The sequence below is a fragment of the Eptatretus burgeri genome, chromosome 7, assembly GCF_056783735.1.
Source record: "Eptatretus burgeri isolate ZD-2024b chromosome 7, Ebu_testis_v1, whole genome shotgun sequence".
NCBI lineage: Eukaryota > Metazoa > Chordata > Myxini > Myxiniformes > Myxinidae > Eptatretus > Eptatretus burgeri.
In genome coordinates this window covers 90380807-90403306 of record NC_140967.1, presented here as the reverse complement: position 1 = coordinate 90403306, position 22500 = coordinate 90380807, and the positions used below count along the sequence as shown (strand labels likewise).

The following is a 22500-nucleotide window of genomic DNA, read 5'->3' as shown; positions in this document are numbered from 1 at the left end:
TACAAACCCTACAGAGCACGTCCAACTGGTGGCTACAATGATTTGAACTACCTGTATTTTGCTCTTCAGTGATCATGCATGTCCTACATATGTTTTGTTGATGGGACCACTTTGCTGCAACCTTTCTGAGATTCTTGTCTGTTATGTTTGGCATCATGTGCATGTCTTCCTCGCTGCTGCTGATCTCTCAAGGATTTCAAGTGGCTCAACTTGGCATCTGAGGATGTTATTTTGATTCGACCTTCAGTTTTGTTACGAATGCTCGTAAAAGTCACCTGGTAAAAAAGGTAAAAGCCACCTGGTCAAATTGACTCTCACGAAATTGTCATGAAAAATTCTAAAATTGATAATGTGGAGCTGACATGTCACATGCCTCTTTTGGTTTAACAAAGCCTGGTGTTGGCTTAACGGTTAAGGTGGCTGGCTTAATATCTTAGGGTCTTGATCAGTCTGAGCCCCTGTCACGCTGTTAAATAACACCAAGTAGGTTGACTCAGTCTGTCATCCTTCCAAAATCGGCAAAAGGAGTACCAGCTTACTGGAAGCAGGGGCATTGCATCAGCAGCACAGCCGCGCTCTGAGCAATGATGCAACCAGCAGCTACAGGCTGCATCCAAATAAATCAAAATGGCAACTTCACCAATCACCCAACCTGTTCTAGTTCTCTCACTCAATTGCTTCGGATTCTCTCGCAATTCCAATTCCAATTGAAACCTGATAACCATGTTTGGCTGATAGGTGATGATAGTTTGCCAAACCGAAAGAGGAATGTTTCTTCCATTTTTGGCAGTACTATTGTTTACCCCCCTTTTTTGCTTCCTCTTCACTCATTCATTGCAGCTCGTCTCGAGTTTGTTCACGTCCTTGTCATCGTCTCTGTGGTGGTGATCATGGTGATCATGGTAACCTGCATCCTCAATCGCTACAAGCTCTCCTCGGCATCGTTCATCGGGAGGCATGCGCAGCGCCGCCGTCGTCAGCACACCTGTTCGGTGAGAAAGGTGGGGTAGGGGTGGGGAGAAGTCTTGCTGGTGATGACCTTCATTTCTAAAACACAACACACACAAATAGAAATCACAATTTCCATTTGTCCTGTATCTTTGTAAACATACTCCTCTTCCTCTATCTCATTCATCTCACCTGGACTCATCCCCAACAGATTCTTGTTTAAAAAAAAATTGTTATTCTTTTAATAGAGTCGAGGCTCATGGAAGAGCTAAAACACAGAACGGATCAGGACGCAACAGATAAAAAGGAACAGCAGAATGAATGAGAAGGGGAAAACACTAACAGTTGGGACGAGGTAGAAAATAAACAGACGGATAAGTGATACGGGTAAGGATGAGGGGTACAGGTGAATGCAGGGGGTGGATGAGATGGATACAGAAGCAAACTCTCAGGAAGTAAAAACTGGGGAAAATATTTTTTTGGGGTGGGCTGGGAGAGGAGGGAGGTGGTTTAACAGGGGCAGAAAAGATTGTTGGTTTGGATTGCGGACGATCTGAGATGGTGGTGAACAGCTGTCTTGAAGACTTGGAGCGAGGAAAGAGATTAAAGAGAATGTGGAAGTTGGTTACAGGGGTAGGGAATAAGAGGAACAAAACAGAGGAGTAGAAGAGGAAGAAGACAGAGACCACCGACCTGTCTGCGATGGTAAAGTGATGGCCCAGAGACGGCTTCATTGTGGGAGATTCCGATGATCCTAAATGCCTTGGTTTCCAGTGTGAACCCGAGAAAGGTGAGAGGCACCAGCCAGAGGGGAGAGCAGTATTCCATCAGGCTGCGGACGAAAGCTTTGTAAGTGGTCAGGAGCTCAGGTGGGCCAAGGAAGGACTTTGCACGACGGAGGATTCCCAGTCGGCGACTGGCTTTGGAGGCCAGCTTGGAAATATGGCTTTTGCAGGAAAGATTATGGCAGACAGTGAGATCCAGAAGCTTGAATGAAAGGACTTCTTCAAGAGGATTGTTGAGAAAGTGGATGGGGGGGGGGCGTCCTTTCGGAGAGACACAGTGGGTGTGAGATTTGTTAGGATTGAAAGACATTTTCTACGTGTTGAACCAGCTTGTGATTTTATCCAGATCTGCAGAGAGTGAAGAGGCTGCTGCTTGCTGATCTGAGGGATGACAGATGGTATGGCACAGGGTGGAGTCATCAGCAAAAACAAAGGAATTTTCAGAAAGTCGGAGAGATTATTGATGATAAACAGAAAAAGAACAGGACCAAGAACGCTGCCTTGAGGAACTCCAGCCTGGAAAGAAAGAGGGGATGGGAGAACTCCATTTAGGACCACAAGTTTGCTGTGACAAGAGAGGAAGTCTGCGAGCCATGAGTGGAGATGTCCTCAGAAACAATAGTAAGAGAGTATGGTGAGCTGGGCAGGGTGCCAGACCGTATTGAAAGCACACGATATGTCTCGGGATATGGCTCTCATTTCATGTCTGGCATTGAGGACCTCCATCCATTGTTGGGAGAGCAGAAGCAGCCTATCCAGGGTAGAGTAACCTGGTCTGAATTCAAGCAGGTTTTTAGGACTCGTGAGCTGACGCTGTCCGGTGCAGTTGCAGAATCGGGTTGCCACAAACTTCTCTACCTTCTCAGGTGCAAAACATACAGTCCTTTGCTGTATGGAATTGAAATCACCACATATGAAGAAGAGAGAGTTGGGATGAGTGGTTGAAGGTTGGTCCATGTCGTCCGAGAGAGATGTTGATGGAGTCTTCACTGTTGGGAGGACGGTGCAACACACAGACAAACACCATGTGGGAGTGGAAGGAAAGTTGCAGCCAGAGGCAGTGTGACCACTCCTTTGCTTTTTTCACAAGATCTTGGCTATTCGTTGTCCACCTTGGCGTCTTGGTTTTCTATAGGTTTTCTTGGCATATAGGTTTTCTATTATCATTGCTTTTCCGAAACCTTGTGAATTCTTGGCTTTTTTCATTGGCTCACCTTGGCATTTATGAAAATGAGGAGTGGTCACACTGGCCAGAGGTACTCCTGGGATTTGGGAGGTGTAAGAGTGAGAAATTGAGTTCTTGATTTGCAGTGTGACCGCCGATAGTACGGGGTTCAGGTCACCTAAACCAGAAGAGAGAATAGCCATGGAGAGACATGAATGAGTCAGGGACGTCCTATGGGAGGAAAGATTATGTGAGAGATGATGTCCAGTTTATCAGTAGTGGCCTGGATTGAGAGACCTTGGATGTGTAAGGTCCACACAGTTGGGGACAGGAAGAGAAGCTGCTGGTCGGGTGTAGGAATGTGGAAAGGAGCAAGGAGTGGAAGTAGGAGGGGAGGAAACTGGGAGGGTGTGGGGCTGGTGGGGAGGGCTGGACTGAAGCTCAGAGGGTGTGGGGTTTGGGTGAAGCTGTGAGGCTGCAGGACTGGTGTGAATTTTTTTTTGGGGGGGGAAGGCTGTGGCGGGGAGGGGGCGAAGCTGGAAGAGTCCGGGGTGGGGGGGGGAAGCCAGGAGGTGCTGGGGGGGAAGGGAGAGAGTGAAATTGAGAGGAGGGTGGAACGGGAGGTAAGCTGAGAGGGTGTGTGATGGAAGGGCACTGACAAGTCGGGGTTTGACACCGTTAATGGACGTCATGGGGGTATTGATTGTCATGTGCACACAAACACCGCAAAATGGACTGAGGATTCCTAAACTGGAGATACGGCAACAGACCTCATGAGTGCTGGTGGGAAAAAACGTTTTCCGCTGAAGGCACGGAAGAAAATAGAGCTGTCGGTACGAGAGGAGGCTGGATGAACTCTGCATTTAGAGAAGGAGAAGGAGGAGGAGGAGAAGGAGGTTCCTGACAGAGTAGTCAAGAAAGCAAGGCATTTTCAGTGTGCTTAATAGCCTGAGAAAAGAATGTTAAAATACATCTTTTCTTTAGATACTGTTTTTTTTTTTTATGTTGTTATGACCTTTTAAAGGGAGAAACGTTTTATTCAGTGAAGATACAGTTTGGGGATATTGATAGGGAATGAAGTGCATGGTGCATTGAGTTTGGTTTTTCCTGTTTTGTCATTTAAAAAAAAAAACATTTTTAGAGTGAAGGAGAGTTTTTTTTTTGTTTAGATTTTTGTTGCAAGGATGGGAAAAGGATTACGCTGAGGGATCAGAAGTAACAATACTTGAGAGAAAACAAAGCACGTGTGATACACGAGTAGGCCAGACTTCAACAAGGACACAAATATTGTTGTGGGCCGGGCGTCGGTGGCGATAAACGACCACGAGGTGGAGCAGTAGAGCCGTCTCCCACCGAACACCCGGAATTTAGGTCGTGACTAGGACAACCCCGAAAGGTCACGGGTCACTTAAGGACCGTGCTCGCCAATTCTCTGACGGCGTGGGGTAGGGTTAATAGCCAAATTTCAATATACCTAAGTACCCACATCGCTAAATTACCGGGGAAATCACACCCTCAACGGACTCTGTCGAACCGGGTCGCTCAAGCGCACTCCATCTGGCCTCCCCTCATTGGTAACCGAGCGGAATTACCACAGTCCATCGGACCCAATGACAACTTACGGTACCGATGGCCTTACTAATTCTCAATACGCACCGTGCTGGGTCAATGGTAGAAATGACAGGCAATGAACTGGAACATTTAACAGATATTTATTTACAATAGGGAGGGAGACACAGAGCAGAGTTATCCGAATAAAGAAATACCATTTACAATGAACGAAAAGCACTTTACAATTCTACTTATCAGACTGGTGTGTGCACACGCGCGCACGCACACACACACACACACACACACACACACACACACACACACACACACACACACACACACACACACACACACACACACACACACACACACACACACACACACAATGGACCCCGTGGGTCTTCATTCAGCCCAGAGGGAAGGCGAGCTGGGGGAACAGAGCCTGGCCAGGTACCTTCCGCCTCGCGCGGTCACACCGGACTCCAACCACCACAGTGGGACTCAAACCCATGTTCCGAAATCCACAGGCCCACCACCTTGGCTGCTCGGCCACCACCACGATGAGCCACCGCGAAGGACCGCAGACCACATCTGAGACCAAGCCACCACGAGGAGCCACTGCAAAGCAATAGGCCACGATCACTGCAGTACACTCGTCCTGACAACCACTCTACTCTCCCCTCTCCTCCGGCCACTCGTTTCCTGATTGGACGAGGGGTTGTCGGGCGACCAGTGGCCTCCCCTCATTGGTCAGGCCGAACACTCCATCTGGCGAAAGCGGAGCCAGCCTGAGGTGATGAGCTTCCTGATGAGACGAGGGGTGGAGTCTGAGCTGAGGCGATGAGCGAAGAACGAAGGAGATTTGTTGGCGTTGTGCGGCTTCAAGATGTTAAAAAAAAACCTGACTATAAAAGAAACCTGCAGTGCACACATGAAATTCCCGTTAGACATAGGGGATGGGACCCTAACTATAACACATACTTATCGAAATAACTGAACAGCGGGGACTGCTGACTGTCTGTGTGCACAAGGTTTCCAAATCCGTAACAATATGACGATTCAACACAAGGTAAGGTTCGGCACAGAAAATTGGATGAAAACACGACCGGCAACAAAGGAATGAAGATAGAACAGGAAACCACAACGTATCTGGTTCGGGAAACTTAAGCTTTGATAAGCTTGATGGAGAAACTCACGAACCAGGAACACATGTGGAGCAACCCAGAACCCGAAAACCAATCCTTTGTCTCGTAAATCATCAACTCCATCTCGTTGTTTTACTTTTACTCTTCCCTCCCAACCCTCATTCGCTGAACCACCTATATTTCACGCTTGTTCACCAGGTCACTCCACGATTTTATTCATTTTCCACCCCATCCCATAACTCTTCCTCTTTTGTATTTTTATTTTTTTTGAATTTTATTTCTTTAGAATTCTCATCATCTCCTTCCTTGTCAACTCATCCCTGCCCCATCCCCTTCATTCTTTGTCATTCCTGTTCTGTTATTACCCTTGCCAAAGCAGAGGGCATTCCATTTACGTCCCTTTGTTCATCTGCATAGAATGTGCTAACGTAGGTCACAAACACCACCTCTTGGTAGCCGGTAGTACACGTTATCTTTTTTTTTCAACCGAATGCCTCTATAAAGTATGTGCAATTAGAATGTGAATACGTCTACAAAGTATGTGCAATTAGAATGTGAATACGTCTACAAAGTATGTACAATTAGAATGTGAGTACGTCTATAAAGTATGTGCAATTAGAATGTGAATACGTCTTTCAAGTATGTACAATTAGAATGTGAGTACGTCTATAAAGTATGTACAATTAGAATGTGAGTACGTCTATAAAGTATGTACAATTAGAATGCGAGTACGTCTACAAAGTATGTACAATTAGAATGTGAGTACGTCTACAAAGTATGTACAATTAGAATGTGAATACGTCTTTCAAGTATGTACAATTAGAATGTGAGTACGTCTATAAAGTATGTACAATTAGAATGTGAGTACGTCTATAAAGTGTGTGCAATTAGAATGTGAGTACGTCGATAAAGTATGTACAATTAGAATGTGAGTACGTCTATAAAGTATGTACAATTAGAATGTGAGTACGTCTATAAAGTATGTGCAATTAGAATGTGAATACGTCTTTCAAGTATGTACAATTAGAATGTGAGTACGTCTATAAAGTATGTGCAATTAGAATGTGAATACGTCTTTCAAGTATGTACAATTAGAATGTGAGTACGTCTATAAAGTATGTACAATTAGAATGTGAGTACGTCTATAAAGTATGTACAATTAGAATGTGAGTACGTCTATAAAGTATGTGCAATTAGAATGTGAATACGTCTTTCAAGTATGTACAATTAGAATGTGAGTACGTCTATAAAGTATGTACAATTAGAATGTGAGTACGTCTATAAAGTATGTACAATTAGAATGTGAGTACGTCTATAAAGTATGTACAATTAGAATGCGAGTACGTCTACAAAGTATGTACAATTAGAATGCGAGTACGTCTATAAAGTATGTGCAATTAGAATGTGAGTACGTCTTTCAAGTATGTACAATTAGAATGTGAGTACGTCTATAAAGTATGTACAATTAGAATGGAAGTACGTCTATAAAGTCTGTGCAATTAGAATGTGAGTACGTCTACAAAGTATGTACAATTAGAATGCGAGTACGTCTATAAAGTATGTGCAATTAGAATGCGAGTACGTCTTTCAAGTATGTACAATTAGAATGTGAGTACGTCTATAAAGTATGTACAATTAGAATGGGAGTACGTCTATAAAGTATGTACAATTAGAATGTGAGTACATCTATAAAGTGTGTACAATTAGAATGTGAATACGTCCATAAAGTATGTACAATTAGGTGAGTATGTCTTCAAAGTATGTACAATTAGAATGTGAGTACATCTATAAAGTATGAACAATGAGAATGTGAGTACATCTATAAAGTATGTACAATTAGAATGTGAATACATCTATAAAGTATGTTGAATTTGAATGTGAGTACATCTATAAAGTGTGTACTATTAGAATGTGAGTACGTCTATAAGGTATGTACAATTAGAATGTGAGTACATCTATAAAGTATGTTGAATTAGAATGTGAGTACATCTATAAAGTATGTACAATGAGAATGTGAGTACGTCTATAAAGTATGTACAATTAGAATGTGAGTACCTCTATAAAGTATGTACAATTAGAATGGGAGTACGTCTATAAAGTCTGTGCAATTAGAATGTGAGTACATCTATAAAGTGTGTACAATTAGAATGTGAATACGTCCATAAAGTATGTACAATTAGGTGAGTATGTCTTCAAAGTATGTACAATTAGAATGTGAGTACATCTATAAAGTATGTACAATTAGAATGTGAGTGCATCTATAAAGTATGTACAATTAGAATGCGAGTGCATCTATAAAGTATGTACAATTAGAATGTGAATACGTCCATAAAGTATGTACAATTAGGTGAGTATGTCTATAACGTATGTACAATTAGAATGCGAGTACATCACTCCCCCACATTCCCAGGAATACCTCTGGCTATGGCTTCCCCTCTTCTCCCAACTCATGTTTATATGTGTGTTGTACCTTCCACCAAACAGTGAAGACTCCATTTACACCTCGCTCGCTGAAAGCATGGACCAACTTCTATCCTCTCATCCCAAATCTCTCTTCCTCATATGTGGTGACTTCAATTGCCATCATGCCAGTTGTCTGGGTGTGGGTACCTCCCTCACCTGCCATGGCTCTTCAGCAAGACTTCTGGGACTCAAGAGGACTGACAATCTGTCAACTTCCGGACCAGTATCTCAACCAATGATACTCCATCTCTTCTGGATTTGATTTTGAGCAATTCCCAGAAAACATCTGCTGTTCTTCCTCTGCTCCAATCGGTTCATCTGACCACATGCTTGTCAAAGTAGACATCTCTCTGGCTGTTATTAGAAAACCACCTCAGTGCCGTCCTGTCTGGCATTTCACTCAGGCCGACTGGCAAGGACTTCAAGTAGCAATCAAACTTCTCGACTGGTCTCCCATTCTACTTTCTCTGACATCAACTCATCCTGGGAATTCTTTCAAAGAAACTTTCTCTCCCTCATGCACAGTTTTATCCCCTCTCATCTTCAGTTGTCCTACCCTTCCTCCTACCCATGGCACACTGAAGCTGGTGGCAAGGCAGCTGTCTTGAAACAACTTACCTTTACCTCATGGAAGGCAAATCCAACTGAAGGCAATACCACGAACCCTAACAGCACTGCACGTGAAGAGGCTGAATGCCTAAACTCTGTGTTTGCTTCTAAATAATGTGTCCCAAACCCATCGCTTTCTGGACCTACCTTACCCAGTCACACACAGCTGTTCCTGGACTCCGTGTCCTTTTCTCCTGATAAGGTGGAGAGCTTGCTGTCAAACCTAGACTCTGATTCTGCAACTCGTCAAGACAGCATCAGCCCACGTGTCCTAAAAACCTGCTCTGCTGCTCTTGCTCACCCTCTTATTTGCTCAAGGTCTTCTGCCATCTGCTTGGAAATCAGCAAACATTACCACTCTGCATAAAAAGGTGCAAAAACAGATCCTTGCAACTCCAGACGAATCGGCCTTCTCCCAATCATCAGCACGGTTATGGAATCCATCATCGCTTCAGACATTAAATCCTTCCTCTTCTCCAATTGACTGATTTCTGATCATCAATTTGGATTCATACCAGGTCACTCTACCTTGGACTTGCTGCTCCTGCTTTTCCAACAATGGATGGAGATCCTCAATGCCAGACATGTGATCAGAGCCATCTCCCTCAACATATCGTGTGCTGTCGATATGGTCTGGGCACCTGGCCCTGCTCATCAAACTCTCTTCCCATGGTATCCATGGCCAACTCCACTCATTTTTCACAGACTTCCTCCCCTGTTGCAGTCAAAGTATGGCCCTTAATGGAGTTCTCTCATCCCCTCTTCCTGTCCAGGTTGGAGTTCCTCAAGTCGTCCAGGCATTATATGACAAATAAGGACTGAACCTCACACAAATTGCAACAGAAAATCTGATAATTGTTCATTACTCATAAATGTGTCTATAACATATAAAAAGTCCTCATGAATCCAAGTGATGGAAAACATTTTTTTATAAATTAAAATTATTTTGAATTATTTTTTAATTATTATTATTATATATATATTTTTTTCCAAAATGTTTCTTAACCATACTCTGGTACCACTTTTTGCTACTTTATAATGGGATATTTAGCAATGCTCTAACTATATATGTAATACTAAACACATATTTCCACAGGAAGATGGTCTGGTTTTATTGAGATGACCCATGCCTTCAGATATGACCTCTAAATGATTTAAATCCATTTATTATGACCTGGCATATATACTTTAATAGTGTATGCACTGATGTTCAACACAACTAATAATGTGTAACGATAAAAAGTCATGTGCTTCTGAAGACATTATTTTAAAGTAACAGCACTATTATACTATATAAGGCAACATAATAGTTTAGGACTTCGGTTGTCTGGTTACTCAACCACTGGTTTCATCATAGTCATAGTCATAGTCACCACATTCAGTCTGAAATGAATTTGCACACCCTGATCCTTTGTAGTGGCTACATGCAACAGAGCACTCAATGTCGTGCTTCTTGCATGTGCACCACGGCGTTGTTTGCATAGACGAGCTCCAGAACTTCTTATAACCCATATCCAGCCATTAAATGCCCGATGGACCCCAGGAAATTCATCTCGGTGTGGAAGCCTCCAAGTCTCAGGACAATGTTGCTCAAGTCGCTTCCTTCCGGTTCAGCATCGATGATCAAGAGGGCCTTCCACCATATTGGTTGATCAAAGGTAATGATTGGTGTGGCATTGTCGCTGCGGGCATGCTCACTTACAAGCTTCAGTGTTGAGAAGATGTATGTGGTGTCACTGGGATTCATGTCGATCAATGGAAGTAAGACGAAGGATGATTTCCCTGGATGATTGCCATGCTGTACAAACTGCACCATCCCAGACCATGCTGGCCTTGGTGAGGCAAAAATGATGGCTGTCTTCTATATAAGAGCCAGGTCTGCCATTGGGTCTTGTGTCTCCATAGTGACAAGCTTCTGGTACGTCGCTGCGTCTGTTCCACCATCTACTTCCCTGTGGAACAGAATTGGAACTCTTCCCACCATGGAAACATCAGGGGTGACCTTTGCTCTGAGGATGGGATTGATGGTCTTGGTTGCTGGTGTAACAGCAGCAATCATCCCCATGCCATGGAAGGTGTTGTTGCCATTCGGGGTGCGAATGTTGTGGTCCACATTGTTAGCGGCATACTGGATGAACTCACAGGAGAAGCCAGGAATGTCAGTTCAAAGCGACACCACAGCATTGCGAACAAATCTTTGCACCTCCTTGTAGGAGCAGCAGAATCCAAGCTTGTGAAGCGTATCGACCAGGAAGCATGATGCAAAGTGGTGGTGGACCTGGACTCCTAGCCCAATCTGTCGTGGCGTCAAAATAACTCTTGGTCGGGTCGCCTGCATGATTGCTTGTCCGATGGAGGCAGTTTTCATGCTGGCATTTTTTTTACCCCGAGCAACCCTTTCAGTAGAACCCTGAGGCTTTCTGGAAGAAAGTTGATGGCATCCTCTTCAGACTTCAGCGATTCAGTCAGGATATACATCATGGTATGTTTCCACTGATTTGATGTAATTTTTGATAAGTTTGGCAGCAGTTTCAATAATCCTCTTGCTTTTCTGTGAGCATAAAAGTCCTGGAAGATCGCTTTGGCTGTGCTTCTGAAGGTAACCACATTTGGCTTCCCATTAATCTCGGTGTGGATGATTGTGTCACCAAACTGTTCCTTCAGTTTGAACTTCATTTGTGTGTAGCCCTATGCTTGACATTCTGAGCCTTTGAGATTGTTTTCCATCCGGCTAACAAGATCATTGATCGTGATCTGTTCATTGTCATTTTCTTCAAGAAAGTTTGCAACTTCCAGAAAGACATTAAATCTTTCTTGGTCTTGTGGCCGACCCAGTTTTGTTTTCTTTACCTCAGTTTCGCTGGTCTGATGAGCTGCTGGCATTTACTTCTTGGTATGGAAATTTACGCTGCACACTTGGTGATACACTGCATCTGCAGCATGCAGGTCATGCACATGCAACACACAAGCTTTCACTATGACTGCCTAGGCATCTGCTCTTTCATTGCAAGATTTCAAGAGCGTATCCTTGAACTTAACTGTCCTCACTGGGAATACAGTCCAATCAGAACTCTTCCTCTTGGTCCCAATATGCGCTGACCACCCACAGAACAGACAGTCTCTGTCATAATGGAACTCCTTCTCATCAGCTGAGTGTAGTCGCACATGCCTGTCAACTTGCTCTTGTCCTTTCTCCTTTAGTGTTTTCGCTATTTGTTGTTGGCTGGTGTATTTCTTGCGGCAGACTTGATGAACCAGTTCCCCAGGTGATGTATGAATGTCATCATTTCTGGATTTACTTGCTCAGTTGATGGCGTCACTCCCCTTTTCAGTAAGTGTGGATGGTGGCTGTCCGCCCCCCTCTGCAGGGTCCTTACAAATGGCACATCTTGGAGGGCCACTAATTGTTCAGGATGTGATGGCACTGCAATAATGTAAAAAAGTATTCATTTTTAAAGTACAGTAACTGTGCCAAATAACCACACATGAATTTCACCGATTGCACATTTTGCAAATTTCAACTTGACCGTTTTTACAATGCAAATCTCTTCAATTTGTTGTGAATTTCCTTTTGAACATGCACTGCACTGCACCCAATATCATGTCTCATGTAAAACAAAGTTTCTAGGAGATTGTGCATAGCACTGAACCCTTTGTGTGGACATCAGACAAGCAGACATGCAAAAATCCATTATTTTTACATGGGCGGCAATGGAGAAAAATGCCATCACCGATTTCAGTACTTTTCAATAGTTTCCACCACTTGGATTACTTAGGACTTTTGATATGTTATACAGGACATATTTATGAGAATAAACCAGCTGAAAGAGTTTCTGTTGCAATTTGTGTGAGGTCATGTCATATAATGCCTGTACAAAAGGCAGTGTTCTGAGCACTGTGCTTTTTCTCATTTTCATCAATGATCTCGCTGACTCTGGAAAATCCTCTTTATCTCTTTGCTGATGACTCCACCCACTGCCGGACCATCTGTCATCCCTCAGATTGGCAAGCAGCAGCTTCTTCCCTCTCTGAAGATCTGGATAAAATCACAAGCTGGTCCAACACGAGAAAGGTGTCTTTCAACCCTGACAAATCTCACACACTCACTGTCTTTCCGAAAACACCATCTGGACCCCCCCCCCATCTACTTTCTCAACAATCCTCTTGAAGTCCTTTCACTCAAGCTTCTGGGTCTCACTGTCTGCCATGATCTTTCCTGAGAAAGCCACATTTCCAACCTGGCCTCCAAAGCCAGTCAACGATTGGGCATCCTCCATCATGCAAAGTCCTTCCTTGGCACAGCTGAGCTCCTGACGATATACAAAGCTTGCATCCACCACCTGATGGAGTACTGCCCTCCCTTCTGGGCTGGTGCTCCCACGTCTCACCTTTCACGGCGACACGCTGTGGAAACCAAGACATTTAGGATTATTGGTATCTCCCACGGTGAGGCTGTCTTTGGGCCTCTCACTCTCTCACTGCAGGCAGGTCGGTGATCTTTCTATCTTCTCCCATTTCCTCTCCGGCCTCGCCACCCTCCCTTCCCCTGCTGCTGTCTGCTGTCTGTCCCACCCATATTTCTGCAGGACGCTCAAGGTCCACCAGCAACCCCTTTCTGCTAAAACTACCAAAATCAAGAATCACTGCTCACCTTCTCTTGAATTTCTCTTTTTTTCCCACCTTTGGAACAAACTCCCACACACACTTCAATCCCACTCTCAAATTCAGGTCTTCAAAACAGCTGTTTACCACCATCTCTTCTCATCCCCCTTCCAAATCGATCTTTTCTACCCCCGCTATTCCACCCCAAACCCACCTTCTTAAAATTCCCTGCTTTCCTTCCTGAAAGTCCCTGTCTTGTTCATCTTGTTTCCCCCGTGTACTCTGCCCCAACCTGCTCCTCAGATCTCGTGTCTATTCCACACTGTTTTCTGCTTCCCTCTCCCATCCCTCGTCTCCTGGTCCCATTGTTATACGTTCTGTGTTGCTTCTTATACGAGCCTTGACATTGTATATTTAAAATGAAAAAAAAATTAATTGAGCCAAAGTACTACTCAGTTGCAAGTTCTTGTTCCAATTCGTGTTCCGATTCTTTTTCCGATTCCTGTTCTCGTGTTAAAAAAAATATATTACATATGAGGTGCCGCGAGGAGTGATGCAAGGGATACATCGGCCATTTTCGAGTTCATGCCATAAAGCACTATTTTAACACTTACCCTATCATCATCATAATCATATCATTAAAAAATGTCGCTTACATCACTCCTCCTCGCAGGGCCTCATATATATATATATATATATATATATATATATATATATATATATATATATATATATATATATATATATATATATATATATATATATATATATATATATATATATATATATATATATATATATATATATATATATATATATATATATATATATATATATATATATATATATATATTGTTGCGGTATTCGCGCCCGCCGGCGTGCTGACGGCCACGTAACTCGAATCGCGGCACGTCGCCCACCGGACGGACAATCCAGTCGTGACCCTCTCGGACTAACGCCGGGAACCAGTCACGGGTGGACCTTTCGGTCTCACCGCGATCGAGCCAATCAGCCCCCGCGTGGGATAGGGTTGCTCGCCAAATTCGAACTACCTAAGTACCCACGCGGAGGGTAGACCGGGCGATCGCACCTCGCCGCAGGTCGACTTCGGACACGGGCCACTTAAGCGACCCGTTCCGTACTATCAGAATAACCGAGCGGTGTTATCGTCGACCTCGACGGTTCGATTAATTATCGGGCGTATTCAGCCCACTACCAACCCTTTACGTGAAGCAAGATGGGGATTCAATGGAGGAAAAGACGAAGCGAAGCGGGAGAACAGTTCAACAATAAAGCACATTTATTCGCGACGAACGGAAAGCACACAAATACAATTCCACCAAATGCACACAAAAAAGAAAACACACTTCCATTTACACAAAAAGCAAATATAAAAGTGAAAACACAGTGCAGAGCTAATACCGACTACCGAGCACACGGCAACACTTATACAATTCTACTTCACAGACGGCGCCGACAACACATACCCAAAACCAAGGAAAAGAAATACCCTCAAGAATGAGGCAGGCCTGAGGCCGAGACCGGGTCGGGCCTACCCGTCTGGTGATGAGACGCGGAGCGGCGATGGCCCCGCAACCCGCGGGCCTCGTGGACAGTGCCTGGCAGGGGTGGGAACGGGGCCCCCTTGGTCGCACTATCTCAGCGCGGGGGGAAACAGGAGGGGGTTGCTGATGCTCGGGGTATAGAGGATCTTTATTATCCCTGGTGTGCGTCTCCACCTCGGCCAGGTCGCGCTGCCGGCCTCCCTCGGGCGTGCAGCTCCTGGCACCGACGCGAGCACCCCCTCGTCCGACTCTCTTCAGCTTCTCCAGCCACTGCAGGCTTCGGGCTCCAGACTTCCACACTCGTCCCCTTCGTTCCGACTCCTTCTCGTTCTCGTTCTCCCTTTTCGTTCTCGTCCTGCTGACTCCTTTCTTGCTGACTGACGAACACCGTTCTTTTATCCCCCCGTAACTTCGCCTTTGACCCCCTCCCTTCGACCTTTCACCTCGCTCCCCATTGGCCCGAGAAAAAGTGGGCGTGAAGGCTTTTTGATCCACAAATTTGCATATATCGATCGCCCTGGGGGCGGGGCCAATTCGCCCCTCGCTCACCGATTGGACGGCAAAAAGTGGGCGTGTGTCGTTTTTGATCCGTTTTTGAAGCACAAAATCCGTGATTTTGTACACGCTGTTCAACGTGCGCCCTACACGAGTCCAGCATCGGTGCCCATGAGTGGCGCGAGATGACGGTGATGCGATGGTGGCGAGTTGTGACGGTAAAGGTCGTGGCGGTTGTGGTGAAGCGGCGTTGTGGTTGGTGGTTGTTGTTGTGGTTGTGATGGTAATCATGGCGGTTGGTCCAAAATAAAGATAGTAAAAGAAAAACGGCTATCCTGAAGAGTCGCAGCACGTATAAATGACATGTATTCCCACTAGACAACGGGTTTGGGCCTAACTACACATGCACTTACCGAGATACCTCACCTAAGGGACCTGAATGGTGGTTTGCGAATCTGGTAACCACAACACTACCCCTTCCCTTTTTACAGACTCGTCCCGAGTCGTCAAATTTTCGTGTGCCATCATGTGTAGTTTTCCCCTAGTACATTTTACCTACGGATCCCTGAGTGCGACATTCATGGTATTCGTGTCCCCAAAATAAATAACCTAAGGGCTGCGTAACTATCTAAACAAACTCACTCACACGGACGACTTAAATAAAATTGCCGGCGCTAGACAGACATGCCGGGGGCGCACTCATATTTACAGTACATCTTAACCTTAACTTACAAATTTTACACTAAACCATGGCCCAGGATCACTGAACTCTGCAAAAGAAAAGCAGTTAGCAGGGAGCCAGGCTGCCCACATGCAGTCTCTGGCTCAAAACAATGCAGGTGACAGGGAACGTGGCTGGCTGCTCACACGCAGTCCAAGGCCTTCCCTTTTGAACTGAACGCAGTGAACCACAACGGTGCATGGGCCGCACAAACGTAGTCTCCGTGCCAGCTCAAGTGGCACACGCAATGAGCACAACGAATGGATGGATGGATGGATGGATGAATGGATGGACGCAAACACGGTGCACGGGCCGCCACTGCAGGCCCGTGTTGTAGCTGCCAACAGGGCAGTTCTCGCAGCTTGCAAACTGTTGCTTTTACGATCCTGGCGCACATGGCAATGAACAGGGGGGGGGGGGCAAAGCAAAATTGAACGGGGCTGGTGAACGTGGGCAGTGGGCATGGCATGGCAAAGGCAGCAGGCAAACACAGCCCGCAGAAGAAGGCTGCTGCAGGCAAACACAGCCGGCAGATGAACTGGCCGGCACAGGCCTTGAAGAAAAACAGCCAGCCGGCAGATGAAGTGGGCCGGCACAGGCCTTACAGCAACACAGCCAGCAGATGAAGCTGGCCAGCTTTTGCCGTTCGGTGGAGGTTGGTGGAGGGAGTGCGGTGGTGCTGGCCACTTGGAAGGCGGGCTCGGACCTACCTACCTGTCTCCCTCCCACCTATCGCCTTTGCCTGTCAATGTACATACCCACTCCCTTAATTTGTCAAACCCCAATTTAGCCCCAACTTATTTTTTTGTTGTTTTTATTTTTACTCCCCCACTATAAATCGTCCCCTAACCCCCTTTATCGTCCTTGTTCGGCTAACCTATCCTGTCACCTAGCCTACTCCCAACCCCTACGTTCCCTTCCCGGAGGGGAACAAGGGAGAGCTAACGTCCTGTGTCGAGGCCCAACGAAGCCTCAGAATGGCCTCCCCAGAGTTCGGCGATCTTAACACCAAGTGGGTCCAGCGGCCCACAACGACAGCGAGGGGATGGATGGTGCGGAGGGGTACATCTCCTAATCTACCCTAACCATTTAACTGTTAAACTACCCCGGGGCTTTCAACAAGCACCTCTCGCTTAAACTATTGGTTCTAACAACCCAGATTCCCGTCGCCTGTGTTGGTGTCCTCACAATTTCGGGCCTCGCCCCCCAATTTTCTCTCCGTGCCCTCACACGGTCTCCTGGCTGGGACCCGTGGCCCCCTTTTGGCAGGCACGACCCTCTGCCGAATCTCCCGCTATGGCACCCCCGGGCACTACACTGCCTCCGAGCCTACCAGCTCCCTAACACCGGGGAGTGCCCCCTATGGCACCTCCCCTGAAACGCACACGTGGCAGGCCGGCCTCCCGGGCCCCTTTCCGAGGGTCACCCGTGCCCACAACACTGCCCACGCGGCTAATGGCGCCCCGGGCCCCCGCACCAAGCAGGCGCACCCGTGCCCACTACTCTATCCCGGCCCCCCATGGGCCCTTGGCCTACCGCGGCCGACTAGCCTGGTGCCCGGGGTACCCACTCAGCGATACTCACCTTTCGCAGCCACGCTCCCAAGCCCGTCAACAGGGCTCCTGCACCCCTCCAAATGGGTCTCGAGCCTACTTTCCCACCAACAGCAAAACGACCTCCATTTTTCAATTTGACTAACCCAGCTAACTCACTCTACACTGACCCCGGGGTCCCTTGGGCGGGAGTCACTCCTCCCCCCAATCACTCATCGCACCATGCATTCCCCATTCACTCCACTCACACAGACCCGCTGGCCTCACTCACTCACCAAGCACATGCCTCACAACTCACCAACTCTTCAACACACTCACCACTGAACTCTGCCATCCTTCTATCTACATCCCCTAACTAACTCGTGCTCCCACGTCGTCCCTTAAACTAGTAGCACGTTCCTTTTAACCTACGTAGCTAAACTACGTCCCCACTACACATTCACCAGTCTGTCTCTGTCTCCTAACTCAAAAATTCATTTTATTTCCCAACCTAAATCTCGCTACAATCCCTCTATCTAATCCATTCCACGGACTCCATGAGGACTTACCCCTGCCCCATGGAGTCGGTCTAGCTAAGCTAACCCTTCCCCCTAACTAGTTTCCATCCTGTGCCCAGGTCAAGGGGGTCTTTCACCCCTTGCCCAGGAATCCTTTGCACCCGAAAGTGAGGCTTGTTCTTTTTTTTTTTTTCTTTACATGCGCAGCGCCAGCGCGGCAACTCAGAGCTCGCGCACTTTGCACCTGCCCGTGACGTCATGCAGCTGCACGTGTTCCTCGTCCCTCCTTGGACGGGACCATCCGGCAGAGATACCCCTCCTGCCGAATTCCAACCCCACGTGCAGCCATGGCGTCACCGTGCGCAAAAAAAAAACACAAGCCCCACGTCTCGAGGGGTTCCCCACGCGAACACATGTGCTTTGCCCGTTGGAGCTTAACACACACGATCGCGTGGAGAACCCGTCCGGTCCAAATCCATTTACCTGCCTAAACTTTGTCCGTCCGCGGGATCGGCAAATCCACCGCGTGCGTTTCCGGACCGGGACTTCACTCTCGCAAGCGAGCACGTGGCGGTCTCGTGCGTTGCACAGCACGAACCGAGTGCTCACTGCTGGGTGAACCCGGCACGGTGCCCGAAACTACAGCCGCTACTCGGCTTTCGTTTCTCCCATGTCGCCGTCGTCGCCGCCATTCGACACACGCACTCCCGCGTGTTACGACGCACACAGTCCACTCAATCACATTCACACCGGGAGACGCGGCTGCGTGCTCCCGCATGCCAACCGACATCTCCCTCACATACCGCTCTCTCACACACACGGTCTCCCTGGCACACAGCGACCTTGCACACGGCCGTTCACTCACGCGTGCCTCACTACTCACACAAACCATACTGGCCGTTTCATTCACACACGCGAGGGCACTCGCCCGCGGTGCCTCACTCACACTCCGTGCCTCATCCACACACACGGGGGCACTCACCCGCGGTACCTCACTCATACACACGGTGACACTCACACACGCGGTCTCTTCCACACACGGTGCCTCACCCACACACGCGGGGGCACTAACCCGCGGTGCCTCACTCACACTCCGTGCCTCATCCACACACGGCGTGCTGGGAAGCACGTACTCCGGCACCATCGCCACCACACCACTCACACGTGGTGCCTCACTCATACTGGCCGTTTCACTCACACACACGGCCTCACTCACACACGGTGCCTCATCCACACCCGGCGTGCTGGGAAGCACGCACTCTGGCACCATCGCCACCACACCACTCACACACGGGGTCGCTTCCACACACGGGGTCGCTTCCACACACGGGGACGCACTCACACCTTGCACCACACACACAGGGACAACCATACTGGGGATTCGTGTCCCCACAAGGGTCTCCGGGGCCTCTATACCCCCCAAGCTCTCCGTGCACCCGTCCACAGCACTCGTCCCCTCAACCTCGCAAAGCACGACCGAACTCACCTGGTCGTGACTCGCCTCAAGGGGGCATACTCCCTCCCCTCGTTCCTGGAGGAGGCCATCCCGCTGCTCGCACCGGGTCCCTACACGCTCCGCGAGCTCACCCCCATTATCCTCCACTACCTCCGTGTGTGTGTGTGCGTCACTTACCCCATCTTCATCGTGTAGTCTTCCCTCTATTTTTTCTGTCTCCCGTGTCTCTGCCAACTCTTCACCCTTTACCTCCCTTGTCTCAACTATTATTTCCGTTGTCGTCACCTCGTGTCTCGTCTCACACGTTTTGGTCTCCCCATTTAATTTTTCCCTTTCGGTCATCGTCACGACCCTCGCCCAACACGTTCCACGAATTATTTTTTCACCCGCCTCCACCGCGGGCCTGTCAGCCGTTGCACCCCCACCCAGCTCGTTTGCTCCCACACGTGGAGTCGCCATTTTTATCTCCCCGGTCACGGCCTTCATGCCCGCCTGCAGGCTTCGGCCCATGTTCTGCGTCTCACCCCGTAGCTCTTTCATTTCTTCTTTCATGTTTGTTTCCATTCCGTTCATTTTTGTATCCATCTTTTCGTTTATTTGTTGTGTATTCGCATCCATCGTCGTTTTCACTTCATTTGTATTTGTATCCATCTTTTCGTTCATGCCTTTCATTTCGTTTTTTATTTCATTTGTCATTGCCGCATTCATTTGTGCCAGCATGGTGAATAGCTGGGCCATGTCGGATGCACTCAAGTGAGCCGTTTCGGCAGGGGTTGGGGAAGGGTCTTGGTGGAGAGGGGGGGGGAGGTGTCATACACCGCGGCCGCTGCCGCACCCACCTCGGGCCCTGGGTTCAGTTGGGCGAGTCCGTGTTCCTGCACAATCAACATTTCCTGCTCGGGGATTCCATCCTGGACCATGGATTCTACATTACTATTACACATACCTAATCCACCCGGCACCCGCTCGCCTTGAGACGCCATCTTGCTTCTCGTGAAGGGTTAATTTAACTCGCTCGTAATTTGGAGGGAATCGGGGGTCGCTTCTCTCACCCCTGGACCGATTCCCGTGAATTTAGCCGGAGACAGGAGAGCCTGTTTTCCTGTTCTCCGATACCAGTGCCGCGAGGAGGGCGATGAATTTGTATCGCACGACCTGACACCAGTGTTGCGGTATTCGCGCCCGCCGGCGTGCTGACGGCCACGTAACTCGAATCGCGGCACGTCGCCCACCGGACGGACAATCCAGTCGTGACCCTCTCGGACTAACGCCGGGAACCAGTCACGGGTGGACCTTTCGGTCTCACCGCGATCGAGCCAATCAGCCCCCGCGTGGGATAGGGTTGCTCGCCAAATTCGAACTACCTAAGTACCCACGCCGAGGGTAGACCGGGCGATCGCACCTCACCGCAGGTCGACTTCGGACACGGGCCACTTAAGCGACCCGTTCCGTACTATCAGAATAACCGAGCGGTGTTATCGTCGACCTCGACGGTTCGATTAATTATCGGGCGTATTCAGCCCACTACCAACCCTTTACGTGAAGCAAGATGGGGATTCAATGGAGGAAAAGACGAAGCGAAGCGGGAGAACAGTTCAACAATAAAGCACATTTATTCGCGACGAACGGAAAGCACACAAATACAATTCCACCAAATGCACACAAAAAAAAGAAAACACACTTCCATTTACACAAAAAGCAAATATAAAAGTGAAAACACAGTGCAGAGCTAATACCGACTACCGAGCACACGGCAACACTTATACAATTCTACTTCACAGACGGCGCCGACAACACATACCCAAAACCAAGGAAAAGAAATACCCTCAAGAATGAGGCAGGCCTGAGGCCGAGACCGGGTCGGGCCTACCCGTCTGGTGATGAGACGCGGAGCGGCGATGGCCCCGCAACCCGCGGGCCTCGTGGACAGTGCCTGGCAGGGGGTGGGAACGGGGCCCCCTTGGTCGCACTATCTCAGCGCGGGGGGGAAACAGGAGGGGGTTGCTGATGCTCGGGGTATAGAGGATCTTTATTATCCCTGGTGTGCGTCTCCACCTCGGCCAGGTCGCGCTGCCGGCCTCCCTCGGGCGTGCAGCTCCTGGCACCGACGCGAGCACCCCCTCGTCCGACTCTCTTCAGCTTCTCCAGCCACTGCAGGCTTCGGGCTCCAGACTTCCACACTCGTCCCCTTCGTTCCGACTCCTTCTCGTTCTCGTTCTCCCTTTTCGTTCTCGTCCTGCTGACTCCTTTCTTGCTGACTGACGAACACCGTCCTTTTATCCCCCCGTAACTTCGCCTTTGACCCCCTCCCTTCGACCTTTCACCTCGCTCCCCATTGGCCCGAGAAAAAGTGGGCGTGAAGGCTTTTTGATCCACAAATTTGCATATATCGATCGCCCTGGGGCGGGCCAGTCGCCCCTCGCTCACCGATTGGACGGCAAAAAGTGGGCGTGTGTCGTTTTTGATCCGTTTTTGAAGCAGAAAATCCGTGATTTTGTACACGCTGTTCAACGTGCGCCCTACACGAGTCCAGCATCGGTGCCCATGAGTGGCGCGAGATGACGGTGATGCGATGGTGGCGAGTTGTGACGGTAAAGGTCGTGGCGGTTGTGGTGAAGCGGCGTTGTGGTTGGTGGTTGTTGTGGTTGTGATGGTAATCATGGCGGTTGGTCCAAAATAAAGATAGTAAAAGAAAAACGGCTATCCTGAAGAGTCGCAGCACGTATAAATGACATGTATTCCCACTAGACAACGGGTTTGGGCCTAACTACACATGCACTTACCGAGATACCTCACCTAAGGGACCTGAATGGTGGTTTGCGAATCTGGTAACCACAACAATATATATATATATATATATATATATATATATATATATATATATATATATATATATATATATATATATATATATATATATATATATATACATATATATATATAGT

The 22500-nt window shown here is 47.8% G+C and overlaps 1 protein-coding gene and 1 long non-coding RNA gene across 13 annotated transcripts in view; one reads left to right on the top strand and one right to left on the bottom strand.

The window, feature by feature from the left end:
- Positions 1-22500, bottom strand: part of LOC147023770 (uncharacterized) — a 94790-nt gene that overhangs the window by 19896 nt on the left and 52394 nt on the right. The window lies entirely within an intron of this gene.
- Positions 1-22500, top strand: part of PMEPA1 (prostate transmembrane protein, androgen induced 1) — a 282083-nt gene that overhangs the window by 220965 nt on the left and 38618 nt on the right. For 7 of the 11 annotated variants that reach the window (XM_085889548.1, XM_085889546.1, XM_085889549.1 and 4 more), the window contains one exon: positions 841-1001. In XM_085889548.1, the coding sequence (XP_085745674.1) occupies positions 841-1001 (161 nt within the window). The remainder of the gene's footprint in view (positions 1-840; positions 1002-22500) is intronic. The other 4 variants (XM_085889551.1, XM_085889545.1, XM_085889556.1 and 1 more) reach the window with 1 other exon arrangement.